General features: G+C 39.1%; 1 protein-coding gene across 2 annotated transcripts; it reads right to left on the bottom strand.

Moving 5' to 3' along the window:
* Window positions 1-182: 182 nt before the first annotated feature.
* On the bottom strand, window positions 183-12,475 carry CENPS (centromere protein S). 2 transcript variants are annotated; one of them, XM_070956077.1, is made up of 6 exons: window positions 12,389-12,475; window positions 10,102-10,225; window positions 9,011-9,044; window positions 7,486-7,552; window positions 3,705-3,859; window positions 183-259 (listed from the first exon to the last, which is right to left on the bottom strand). In XM_070956077.1, exons 1-6 carry the CDS (start codon window positions 12,404-12,406, stop codon window positions 235-237), a joined length of 423 nt encoding a protein of 140 aa, XP_070812178.1. In that variant the 5' UTR covers window positions 12,407-12,475; the 3' UTR covers window positions 183-234. The 2 variants fall into 2 exon arrangements, with proteins under 2 accessions (XP_070812178.1, XP_070812179.1); XM_070956078.1 differs by lacking the exon at window positions 183-259 and having other exon boundaries at window positions 2,946-3,859.
* Window positions 12,476-13,591: the final 1,116 nt, after the last annotated feature.

Below are 13,591 nucleotides of genomic sequence, written 5' to 3'. Positions count from 1 at the left end.
CCAATTGGATCCACTCGAGTCCATCCGGGCAGGGAACAATTGGTTAGCACGAGGAGAAGGTTTTCCAGAAGAAATTTTTACAGGATGCCTTTTCCCGAATTGGAGGCTGAGGAGCAGGGGGTCTCTGTTCCCGCGGTCTGGCTCCAATCTTCCCCTGCCTTGACAGATGAGACGTATTCATGTGAGATGCCCGTTCGGTCAACCCCGAGAGGAGAACCAGCAACTCCTTCTTTTCTAGGTCTGCTGGTGCCTGGAAATACTTGCAAACGAAGCAAAAGCCAATTAAAAACATGGTGGTGGAAAGAAGTGAGGGAAAGCGAGGCTTTAACATTTAAAGGCTGGGAGATTTAAGCTGCCTTGCCTTGGCAAGGAGATCCTGTTCAGTTTCATGCACAGATCCTTCCCTTATTCCTGAAGATCCTTTCAACCGGACATGGAAAGGCTCAAATATGACCTATAGGAGGTAAGGACGTTTCAAACTGCCCTGGATGTAATGTCTGAACCTGCAAGCAAAGGACTTGCTCTCCTTATAATTCATCCTAGCAAATTGCTATTAAAAACGTGGCGAAATGTAAACCATGAGATTTTGAAGCTTATTCTTCTCACGTTCTGTCCTGTCTCTGTGGTTTCAAAGGATGCTCCTGTCACTGAATGACTATGCCTTGATCCAAAAGAACCACCACACATAGAAAGAAAGTAGCATGCCAAGGAAAAAGCTTCTACCAACTCTAAATTTATTTTTTGAGGTTTGATGGTTGGTCTTGTATTTTGAAGCAGAAATTAAGCAAGCAGAATTCCTTTTTGCTCTTTCCTTCGAACACAATTTCACTCTAGTCCAGTTTCATTTAAAAGCTCTCTTGTTAAAGCAACAGCTATCAGCCGTTAAATCTATCAGGCTGCCATGCTGCAGCTCATACAAGAATTTGGGAAGAAAAATAACCATTTTTTTAATGGTAGATTTTTATGGAGCGATCTTTGAATCTGTTTCGGGAGGAGCATAATTCAAACATCCCGAGCTGAAAACTTTTTAAAACAGCTTTTTAAATGTATCTTTCAGACAGCAATTATTTTGATGAAGGTGAAGATGTCGTGGGATCTTTTTAATTACACGTATATAATGGAAATTTAAGGGAAAGCTTATCAATGCCTCAGAGCTGCTATTCAGCTTTTGTTTGTGACAGGCTGTTTCCCGATTCTTTGTACTATTTTCTCCCAATTTTTGCTTTGAAACAGGATCACCTTAGCATTAGTTATCTTATTTCCCCCTCCCCCAAAATGAGGGTTGTTTTCATTAAAATGTTTCCAAAGCAGGATCCCTATCAAAGTGTAAACACATTTTAGTCACATTCAGGGTACAAGAAAAAGCAAATCATTTAGCCAATGAAGTATCCCCCAAGCTAACCCAGTGGATTTAAATTCAAGCTTATTTTAAAATACTCCGGAATGAAACCTCCATGCTAACCCTATAACTGATGAATATTCTGGCTATATTTTATCAGCAAAAGAACAGGATTTCTTCTGCCCTCGGCTTACCTTGTTCTCTTGCCTCAACAGCCCTTCTGGAACAGGAAGTGCAACCGTTCTGTCACCCCCCATGGGCCTGGGAAACAGGACCAGCCCCAGAAGGAACAGCCAGAGAAGTGGGGAGAACGCTTGCAACGCCATCTAGCTCAGATGGAGCCTGAACTTCACCTGCTTGCAAGTTATATGTTGTGCTTTTTAGACGTGGGGAGGGAGGTTTTCTGTTTTCCAATCTGCTAGGTTTTTATTAGAGGAGCCATTTGCCACCCCCACCTCACCCAACCATTCCTTTCTTTCCAAACTCGAGCAATGACGCATAAGCCGGGGCGCAATTAAGTCTCCAAATTGTGCATTTTGTACGCTTTAACCCTTAATTAGTGTCTCTGGGTGTCAATCCCTTTAAAGCACATTTGCCATCAATTTAAGCTGTATGTGCATTTTTATTTGCTAAAAAAAACCCCTCTCTCCATCCGACTAAACCTCATTTCCTCACCATTATTCCCACAATGATTAGGACGCTTTGGGTACAAAATAGTGTGATTTTAGCAAAGTAATGATTCACTGCGGCAAACTAAGCAGAGGGGAGCAAAGAAAGCCAACTCAAGAGAACCACAAGTCTTGAGATGGTTTTTTAATGAGAAGCAAAACCAAGTTTACTATTTATAATGAAAATTTTTCCAAGCAAAAATAAAAATAAAAATCCCAAAGGGCAAAATGTTGGCCAAAATCAGGCAAGGTATATAGTACAGATGAAACATATTCAAAATTAGAATAAACCCGGGGAAAAGATTCAGAATAAAGGCAAAATTTGACTACTAGTTCCTTGCAATAGAGTGGGAATAACAAAGTTATTAGGTAGAAGCAAATGAGACAGTCTATAGTGGGGAAGGTATGTTACAGGTTGCTATAATATTAGAAGGCACAGAGAAAAATCAATAGACTGTGTTTCTCATAATACTGGATTGCTGTATCACCCAATAAAATTGGTTGTCAGGAGATTTTGTAAACAACAAACTCGCGTTATCCCATATACAATGTAGAATTGATTGATGACATTCACTGTCATAAGATGCAGAGGTTACTTAGATGCCTAGTTATGAGAGGACAAAACAAATTCATTCAGGATGGAAATGTTTATTAACTTTGTTCTGTTATTATTAATAAAATGTTTTATTAACTGCAATATAGAACTGTTCAGTTCAAAGGGAAAATGCCATTCAGTGATGGGCAGGGGTCACATATATCATTTTAAATGTATAACGTGGTTTGACCAATTTTGTGAAACCCTGATCTTCTTACGAAGAAAGCCAATTGTCTTATTCAATAGAATAGAATAGAATAGAATAGAATAGAATAGAATAGAGAATAAAGAATAAGAATAAGAATAAGAATAAGAATAAGAATTAGAATTCTTTATTGGCCAAGTATGATTGGACACAAAAGGAATTTGTGTTTGGTGCGTATGCTCTCAGTTTACATAAAAAGACAAGATACGTTCATCAAGAATCATAAGGTACAACACTTAATGATAGTCATAGAATAGAATCCAGTTTAAGAACTGTGCCTTAGTATGGTATGAAAAATCAAGTATTACTGCTGAGGAACAAAATAACTGAGCTTTTCAACGCTGAACTAAATATTTAGGATGATCCAGGACAATTCGAATGTAAAAATATGTCTAAAGTATTTTCAAGAAGGGACAGGAACTATTCCTGTGCGAACGCAGGAAAGATCACAAGATACGTATTTTTTCCTTATTTTTCTCCAGTGCCTGTAGCTTTACTGCTTATAGATGATATTACGTGTCCAATTTCTAGCCGCCAACTTTTCTTCCTAGGAAAATTAGTACAGTGTAAAGCTCTGAAGATTTGCTCTTAAGATTTCCAAACATTTTGTCCAGTAAGAACTAAATGCGCCTTTTGCTCTTTATAAGGTATACAATCATCATTCTTCAGGTGGACCTTTCTCATCTTAAATAACTCACTCCCGGCAATCATCCAAGTTCCCCATTCAGGTATATTTTTCTTTTCCCAATGTTTATTGCTTTTATTTTCCAAATACACTGTGCTTATTTAAATTTTTTAAAAAGTAGAATTGTAATCTAGGCAAGATGACACTGAAGATCTGGGTCCATAATGAACATGAGAAATCCCCATCTTGACATCAGCATAAGTGAGTTTTACGCCATGTTGGAATCTTCATTCTCGATTGCCACAGGTTCTTCAAGCTCATTCGAATTTCTTCCTCCTTTCTTAGCAGCCAATTTCTTTTTTTTTCTCTCTTTTTGTTCCAGGTTATTCAAAGAAAGCTCATCACTTTTCTGAGTAATATACTTCAACTAGAAATATAGAGAATGTCATCAATCACCTATAGTGGCCTAGGTTTACCAGGCAGCCAGTGAAACACATAGCAATGCACAAATGTACAGATAAACATGAAGATCTGTAGGCAGGTTGACATCCAGGTTTCTCAGTCTGGACCAATACAAAATCTAATAAAACAGCATCTATCTAGCAATCTAACTGCTCGTGGTAAATAGATAGCAAGCTGTGATTCAAGATAAAAATCTATTGGATATGTCAATTATTAAATCTCTGGCTACAAATGCGTGCCCCCGAAAAGTCAATGCTGTTTAATCGTTTCTCCCATCCAATCTAAGCAGAGTTATAACAGTTAACACTTATCAAATTCAAGAGAAAAAGGAATGTATTCATTCATTTCCTCCATTCATTTTTATCTACCAATGCATCTACTAGTTGATTTTAGTCAGATTTTTCATTTGTTTTATAGTAGGAAGGACGGTAGATCAGTCTGCACACAAATTTACTGTATAACTCTTTTCCCACCTTTAATTGTTTTAATTTGTTGCAGGATGATTGTAATGGTTATTATATAATGGTAGGAGACCTGTTCATAATACGAAGACCCCAATTTGATCCCCAGCAATTAAAAAGGGCTAACTAGCAGATGACATGTCGGGCAAGGTGTAACATAATGAAACTACAACTCTGAACGTTCTCCATCATCAACCATGCTAGCTAAGAAAAAAGATGAGATTTCAACAATGCTTGAACTTCTGGCCTGAGTTGGTTTAAGGCATTTTCCTAATTGTAAATATGCTTATATCCTCTCCAAACAAGATTGCTCAATTCATTTTTGACAAGAGAAAAACAGACCTACCAAGATTAGCAAATTACATATGTACTAAGTGTGAGCCAGGAGTGTTTATAGGAATTTGGTTCAATTTATGACTCCCGTGTATAGCCCGATCCATACACTTCAAAGCAAAATAAATCTCATTTGTTTTTGCCAGTTTTACTGATAAATCTGTTGTTAGGATGACTGCATCTTGTTTCAATTTTCTTCTGTATAAAAAACAGCTTATTGGAGCCATTTGGCCCGTGACAACTCATACATTCTTTTTCTCCTTTTACATTACTCCTGTTTTATAGCATCTATAGCTTCTCTCCCATTTTCAATTTATTTGCTGTACAAATGAATGATGGGGTAAGTGCAAATGAGTTCTATCAGGATATAATGTGGCACTATATTCTCAACAAAATTTAGCTTTAAATACAATAGTCCAATCAAAGGGTGGTGGCTGAAATAGCAAGTCTATATAAAGAATGGCATCCTAATTTGCTCTCCATAAGCAAATTCCTCTAACTTTTATACTAAGAATTACTTTTCAAATTAATTTGCAGATAGATTGCTGTCTTATGGAAGAGGTAAGGAGAGGACGATGAGGAGGAGGAAGGCTCAAATGTTACTTGATCCTTCACAGATTCCAGTACAGGTAGTCCTCGACTTACAACCATTCATTTAGTGACAATGAACAAGTTACAACGGCACTGAAAATGGACTTATCACCATTTTTTCACATTTGTGTGAAATGTGCAGCATCCCCAAGGTCACGTGATCAAAATTTGGATGCTTGGCAATTGGCATGTATTTCTGACAGTTGCAGTGTCCTGGGGTCATGTGATCACCTTTTACGACCTTCTGACAAGCAACGTCGATGGGGAAGCAAGTCAAGGACCACCTGAATATTTCTCTTCTTTGATATTCTACTGGCCCAAATTCTTTGTAAGAAGGAAATTCACCAACTATAAACAAGTGACTTTGGTACAATTGTAATCCTGGAGCATCGGAGTAGCTATTTTGCTCTTCCGTTCTATGTTCAATTAAATTGCTCTGCAGCTGTTGGTTCAAGGACGCACAACTCAGCTGAACGCTTCAGCCCCACCCACCCTGCCTTTCGAAAATAGCTAAATATCGCATGGCGAGGAGGAGGAGGAGGAGAAGCGTGCCCTGCTGGGATTTAAAATTAGCAGAAACACTGGCTCTGTTTGTTTGAAGCTGAAGATTTACTTTAAATAAAAGAGACTGCATGTATCAGTAGCTGATAGGGCAGCTTATAGACAATGCATAATAAACATGCCAGAGAAATGCGAGAGAGGCCTTTGTGCTCATCAGCCAACTCGACAATCTGCAGCAAAAGGTATCAGCCTCCCACATTCATTCACAAACATAAACGCCACTCATACCAGGTACTATCAAAGGCATCAAAGCAGGACTATTTGTAGTCCTTTATTTTGGGGCGGGGGTGTTATGAAAATTAGGGCTGTGTACTAGAAAACAAAAACTGGGATGCAAGAAATCACTGACTTTGCATTTGCATTACTAAGCAGGTGGAAAGTGAGAAGCAAGGCACCCATCTCTGGCAGGTACTGAAGTGCTAACTTTTCCACCTGGCTGACCCGAAAGTCACCGTTCTTCAAATAAAGTGAAGTCGGAGGGAAATTCCAGGATGAAAGCAGAATTTACCCCTGAAGTTGAATTGCCTGGCTTATGAGTCAACTGGGAGGCCTTCTCCATTTATAAATTGCTATTGCAAAAGAGGGAACCTTGTGCTTTTCAGTAAGAATTAACATTACAGGATCAGGATCGTAATCTGATCTTAAAGCAGGAGGTCAGAAAGTAATGCAATTTAAGTTCTTGTATGTGTAAAGCTGCTGGCTTTTCCAATATGGTGACTTTCAGCCAGGTTCCCAACTGTTCTGATATCAAAAAACAGCCCCTAATATTTTGAGACCATCACACTCATTAATGCTGTTCTTGTCCTCCAAAGCTATGCTAGTAACTTTCAGAATTTGAGAAGCAATGTAGCAGTTCGATCAATCAAATCCATGATGCCAAGAAGTTCTTGTATAGATATGTCCCCTAGGACGGTGGCCTCTGTGGGGTGTATATCCATGTATGATGGGTATGAGACAGGCAAAATGACAACTGCAGCATTGCAATTATCACAAAGAGCTAGAACTTTAATTACAATACTGCAACCACCATCTTGCCTGTTTTCTCCCTTCTGTGGAGATGCCGCTGTCTAAAGATGCTGGGGAACAACTGTTTTTATGACACTTGTATTGGCCTATAGGTACTTCTACTCTACAGATAGTCCTCAACTTACAACAGTTCATTTAGTGACCATTCACAGCACTGAAAAAAGTTACTTATGATCATTTTTACACTACTGTCGGTTGCAGCATCCTCAGGATCAAAATTCCCTACGCTTGGCAAATGACTCGTATTTATGATGATTGCAGTGACCGGGGATAAGTGATCACCTTTTGTGACTTTCTGACAAGCCAAGTCAGTGGAGAAGCCAGATTCATTTAACAACTCTGTTACTAGCTTAACAACTGCAGCGATTCACTTAACAACTGTGGCAAGGAAGGTTGTAAAATGGGACTAAACTCACTTAACACCTGTCTCACTCAGCAACAGAAATGTTGGCCTCAGTTGTGGTAAGTCGAAGACTACCTGTATTCTGTCAAATATACTGCCAGCCAGCCTCCGTAAACCAGCGTATCACCATTCAAGCAGCATTTAGAAGAAACGTAACAGTAAACAAGGCTTTCCCAGTGAAACCCCAGACCCAAAAGGGAAGGGTCCCAATCTCACCAAGGAGTTGCTCCTTCGAGCCAAAAGTTTCACATCTTCGACATTAACTGTACTCCGTTTTCCGTGCCTATGAGGGGGAGGAGGAAGTGATCAGGTTAGAAGAAGGTTGCAGGAAAATTGTCTAATCTTAAAATCTTTTATCAAAAAAGTTGCTTGAGTGTAAATCGTTCAAACTTTTTCTACAACTGCTAGGTACATAAACAAAATGAGCTTTTTTACACAGTGACAAGTAGATTATGTTTGAAATGCTGCTGGGATTTTAATTTGGCTAAAAGACCCCTGATTTAGCCAGCCCTCCTAGACTTCTTTTCAAGACTAAATTGACAATTTATCCATCAGACTTTGAATGAGAAACAGCAGGGACATTTTGTTCCTTCTGTTTTGATGTTTATCTACGTAGAATGAAATGTTCCCTTGGCAACTGATACACTGTGGAGAAAGTTATCAAATTACTATTCTGTACTACAGCAATTTTCATTGATAATAGGAAACTTGACTGCGTTACTTTGTAATTCTGTAATTGTATTCTGTATGCAAGCAACGTTGTTTGAACCGAGGGAAGGGCAGGCCTTCAAATATTTCCTGTGCACTAGTACAATGTTTCATCTGATCTTCCCATGGTTCTTGAGACTCTAAAATAAAATTATGATAAATGGAAGTGAGGGGGTAGAGAAGGAGAGAATTATCTCAGCAAACTCTAGGGGGAAAAAATCCCCAAAGCTGGACAAAGATACCACTGGATATTAAAAACCAGATTCTTTGTGCGTCATTCAAGTCCCGCTTGATTTATATATTAACACACTTGCCCATTATATAAAGACATTGATTTAGAATTGTAATGTGCGAAATGAAAATTGACTTTCATTAACCCAGAAAAATGGACACAAAAGCAAAATGTAAGTGGAATGAGATAAGGGGGTGGGGAGAGATGAAATTATGACTAGCTAAAAACAGATACTGCAAGGAGAGGTCTGATCTTGTGGCAGTCTCATGTTTTTAGACAAAAAAAAACCCCAGATGTACATTTTTTCTATCAGTGGCAGATAGGAGAGCAAAAGAAAAAGCTACGCAAATACAAGAGGAGGCGGACAAGTCTCAACCTGGCAAAAAGATTAGATTACAACACCTCCCAATCCAAACACCATCCAGTTACTTCATTAAGCCTATGGAATATTTTACTGCAAAAATCTGTATACTTCTAATATAATACAAAAGCATACTCTCTGTCTGTTCATTAACTAGCACCCTTCTTAGTCCACGCTTTTTTTCAAGAGCTTGGCGCCAGATACACAAGTAATTTAACATAGTTATTAAATAAAATATGAATTAATGCAGTGAAATAGAGTCCCAGAATTAATTTTAGACCATCCTTGCTAAAAGCCAGCTGGCTGAAAGCAAGAGGCTAAGAATGTATGTGGATATGACACTCAACAGAAAACAAAAGAAAAATATTTTTCTAGTTGTCTTATCAGACAAAGATACATGCTGATTATTGTTAAGTATTACGTCTTTCCAGAGTACTTACTTGGCAAACATTTCAAGGTCCTTTGCAAAAAATTCTGAAAGGGGAAAATTAAAAGTATCTTAAAATGTTTTTACTTGAAAAGCAGAGCCAATTTCAACACAAAAAGTTATAGGTAAATCATCACTGTTTAATGTAACCTAGCTTCCAATATTATCATAAACAGATTTATTTGTAAACAGCCCCAGCTTGTTAGTTAGGTGGGGATGAAAACTACATTGGTTATAGAATAACAGTTTTGTAAGCTAAGAAAAGATCTAATAAAACATTCCAGAAAAATTAAAGGCAATGTATCAAGGATAACAGGATGAATGAAAGGAAAAAAAATATACCCATAAGAATAAATATTCTGAGCTAAAATTCTGGATCTTATTAAACAAATACTTCAAAGTGCACAGGAGGAGGAGGAACATAGCACCAATCTAGAACTCCTTAAAACAGCTGCACCCTTTTGGATTTCACTATTGCAAATGTTAGTACATTTGCACTGCTATGTTTTCCAAAGCATGTTTTAAGATCAAATCCACAATCTGGAAGGAGTATGTGACAAAATGTACATGATGACATCACACAAATGTACATGATGACATCACACAAATGCCATGATTTGCCTCTTTGTGTCAGACATCTGGACACAAATACATACCAGTCAGTGGTGAAATCCAAATTTTCTTACTACCGGTTCTGTGGGAATGGCTTGGTGGGCATGGCAGGGAAAGGATACTGCAAAATCCCCATTCCCTTCCCACTCCTGAGGGAAGGATATTGCAAAATCTCCATTCCCACCCCACTCTGGGGCCAGCCAGAGGTGGTATTTGCTGGTTCTCCGAACTGCTCAAAATTTCCGCTACCAGTTCTCCAGAACCTGTCAGAACCTGCTGGATTTCACCCCTGATACCAGTAGTCCTGTATGGATTGGAAGCCCCTTCTTTGGCACTGGTAAAGAAGTCTAGAGTACAATTGCTCTCTGGTTTTAACTGATTTTGCTGAAGGATCTGTGCATTTTCTCTAGTTTTACTAAAGTTATCTCCAAGTTTATTTCCAGTTTGTTTTTTAAAGAAATACTACAATATTGAAAAGATAAGGAAAAGTACCGCATTGTCTAAAGGTGATCTCGGAAATAGCTGCAATGGTCTGTCTGCTAAACTGAATGTTTTTATCTTCAGCAACTTCCTGGCACAGACAGGCAACAGTGTAATGAAAAGCCGCTTTCAACCTCTAGGAAAAACATAGTTAAGGAGGAAAAGTTACAAAATTATTTTATGCACTGGTGTGTGCAGATATTATACCAGGTCTTCAAACTAACTAAATAAACTCAATACATAAGAAATAAATGAAGTACAATTATCAAAGCAGAGGTTTTTGGACTCTGAGAAATTTAAGAATTGGGGATACCCAGAGTGATCAGGAATCTTGGGATTTCATATCCCTTTCAACATGTTATAATGGCATCCATATCTAAATCTAAACCGGATTCGCATTTTTTTCAGAAAAATCAGCATTTTTTACAAGTTTCTTAACTGGCCTTGTGTAAAATATTTGAAAACCACCTGTGTATGTTTACATGTGTATGTGCATATATAATTCATATACATATGTATATATATAGGGCACGTGTTTATAGACACACACAGAGGGTATTTTTGGTAAATCCATAAAAAGTCAGGTCTTCCAGACAACTTAATATATCAGTGACATAGAATATTCAATATTTATATTATTTCTATTCTGCCTCTGACGCTTGACTGCCTCTAGTTTACAAGTAAAACAGTACTTTTAGTTATTTATTTATTTAATTTATTTATATTTAATTTGTCAAATATGTATGAGAAAACAAGTATAAGTATGAACATAACATATAAACATATAAGTATAAACAGGTATAAGTACATACATATTAAATGAGTATGAATAAATGGGAACAGTAGGCACCTGTGTATGTTTACGTGTGTATGTGCATATACAATTCATATACATATGTATATATAGGGCATGTGTGTATATACATATACACACACACACACACACAGAGGGTATTTTTATATATCCCTATATAAAATATATATTTTATATATATATAAATATATATATATTTGTATTATATATCCATAAAACGTCAGGCCTTCCAGACAATTTAATATATCAGTGACATTGAATATTCAATATTTATATTGTTTCTATTCTGCCTCTGACGCTTGACTACCTCTGGTTTACAAGTAAAACAGCAATTTATTTTATTTTATATCTATCTATCTATCTATCTATCTATCTATCTATCTATCTATCTTAAAATGTAAATGTTCATTTGTTCAAAATCTTAAATCTCCAAAAGTTCTTCACCGATTGCTTTGAAATTTTGACACAATGTTGCATTCGAATACGCGCATTTTTATATACCTATATTATATAGATGTCACACCTGCTTTTTATATTATATTTAGTTTGTCAAGCATGTATGGGAAAACAAGTATAAGTATGAACATAACATATAAACATATAAGTATAAATAGGTATAAGTACATACATATTAAATGATTACGAATAAATGGGAACAGTAGGCACGCTGGGGTGCTTATGCACGCCCCCTATTTATTTATTTTTTTAAATTATTTTATTTTCTTATTTTATTTTATTTATTGTTATTATGATAGTTATTATCATTTTCTTTTAAATTTTTCTTTACTCCTTTGAGGCCCGGCCTTTGAAACATGCTTTAAAAAAGTATAGCTGCATTTTCTCTGAATGAAAAATAATAATATAGGGTGCCAGGCCAACAAAGCTGACTGTGTGTGTGTGTGTGTGTGTGTGTGTGTGTGTATTTATACAATAAAGTGTATGTTTATATTTCTGTATAAAGTGAAAGGGGGGAAAATGTCACTCCAACCACTCTCATTCCCGATATTCCGTCCCCAAAAGCAGCACTCTGTCCATGCTCAGAGGACATAACCCAGGTTTGCCAGCAAGCAGGATTACCTTCCCTCCTCCTCTTCCTGAGGAAACTCCCAAAAGACACATGCTCTCTGCACATGCTCAGAGAACCCTTCCACCACCACCGACAACAATGCTTCCTTTCCCCCGCCCCCCTCCTCCTCCTCCCTGGTCTCGTGGAATACTTCCAACAGCCCAAGAAACGGCGCTCTGCACGTGCTCAGAGGCACGTTGGCGGCCGCAGCGATGCTCATTTCCCCCACCACCACCACCACCCACCTCAGATCCGCCAAATACCCTCACGGCCGCCCGCCGCATTAAACAATAAAGGAGAAGAAAGAGAAAACAGGCCGCAGGCGGAGGATTCAGAATTTTAGCCGTGCCCGCCCTCTGCACATGCTCAGGGGCGCCCTGTTTCCGGGCGTGGGAGGGGGGGAGGGGAAAGAGTGGTACCTGCGCCTCAGTTTCCATGGCGGCCAAAAGGGCGGCCGCGTTTCCCGCCTTTTTTTTTTCTCTCCCACCCCGCCTCAGGCGTCGCTGCTGAAGGGCGGGGCCGCCAAGCGCAATCTCCTCCCCCCAAGAAGGGAGGCCACGCCTCCCACCCGCTGCTTTCAAGCGTCGGATTACAAACCCCCGTGAGGGTGGATGAAGGATGATGGGGGCTAGTGCAGGGATGGGCAAATATGGTCCGTTTATGACCTGTGGACTTCAACTCCCAGAATTCCTGAGCCAGCCAAGCTGGCTCAGGAATTCTGGGAGTTGAAGTCCACAGGTTGTAAAAGGGCTACAGTGGGCCACCCCTGGGCTAGTGGTAGTCCCTCTGTGGAAAGTGGGAGGGGGGGAAGGGGTAGAGGGAGGGGAGGGAAAGGGGTGTCTGAGCTGGCCTGAAAACAACGTGAAATGGAAATAAACGTGTATATTTAATAACAGACTTGGAAGGGACCTTGGAGGTCCTCTAGTCCAGTGGTCCCCAACCTTTTTATCGCCGCGGACCAATCAGCCTTTGATAATTTTACTGTGGCCCGCTGAGCGCGCGCAGGGGTGGGGGCTTTGGGCCACACGTGCGTACCTGCGCGGGGCTCTCTTCCCTGGAGCCTTTGCGCATGGCCCAGGAGCTTTTGCGCACGGCCCAGGAGCTTTTGCGCACGGCCCAGGAGCCTTTGCGCTGCAGCGTTCATGTCCCCCCGGCCGCTGCGCGGCCTGGTGCCAGGTACTCCACGGCCCGGCACCGGTCCACGGACCGGGGGTTGGGGACCACTGCTCTAGTCCAACCCGCTGCTCAAGCAGGAAACCCTACACCACTTCAGACAGCCATTTTCTCAGAAATGGTGTAGGGTTTCCTGCCTGGACAGGGGGTTGGACTAGATGACCTCCAAGGTCCCTTCCAAGTTTGTTATTCTATTCTATTCTATTCTATTCTATTCTATTCTATTCTATTCTATTCTATTCTATTTCCTTATTCTATTCTATTCTATTCCATTCCATTCCATTTTCTTATTCTATTCTATTTCCTTATTCTATTCCATTTCCTTATTCTATTCTATTCTATTCTATTCCATTCCTATTCTATTTTAATTTATTTCCAATTCTAATTATTCTATTCTATTCTATTTCTATTTCTATTTCCTTATTCTATTCTATTTCCTTATTCTGTTC

This window comes from Pituophis catenifer, unplaced genomic scaffold, assembly GCF_029215685.1.
Source record: "Pituophis catenifer annectens isolate HBS135680 unplaced genomic scaffold, rPitCat1.0.hap2 SCAF_18, whole genome shotgun sequence".
In the NCBI taxonomy this organism is placed as follows: domain Eukaryota; kingdom Metazoa; phylum Chordata; class Lepidosauria; order Squamata; family Colubridae; genus Pituophis; species Pituophis catenifer.
Note: the sequence above shows the minus strand (reverse complement) of the source record. Positions and strands in the feature narration are given on the sequence as shown.

Coding starts and splice junctions, on each gene's coding strand:
- CENPS (XM_070956077.1), bottom strand. Junction 7,553..9,010: donor GACCTTGAAATGTTTGCCAA/GTAAGTACTCTG, acceptor TCCCCCTCATAG/GCACGGAAAACGGAGTACAG. Junction 3,860..7,485: donor CTCGAAGGAGCAACTCCTTG/GTGAGATTGGGA, acceptor CTATATTTCTAG/TTGAAGTATATTACTCAGAA.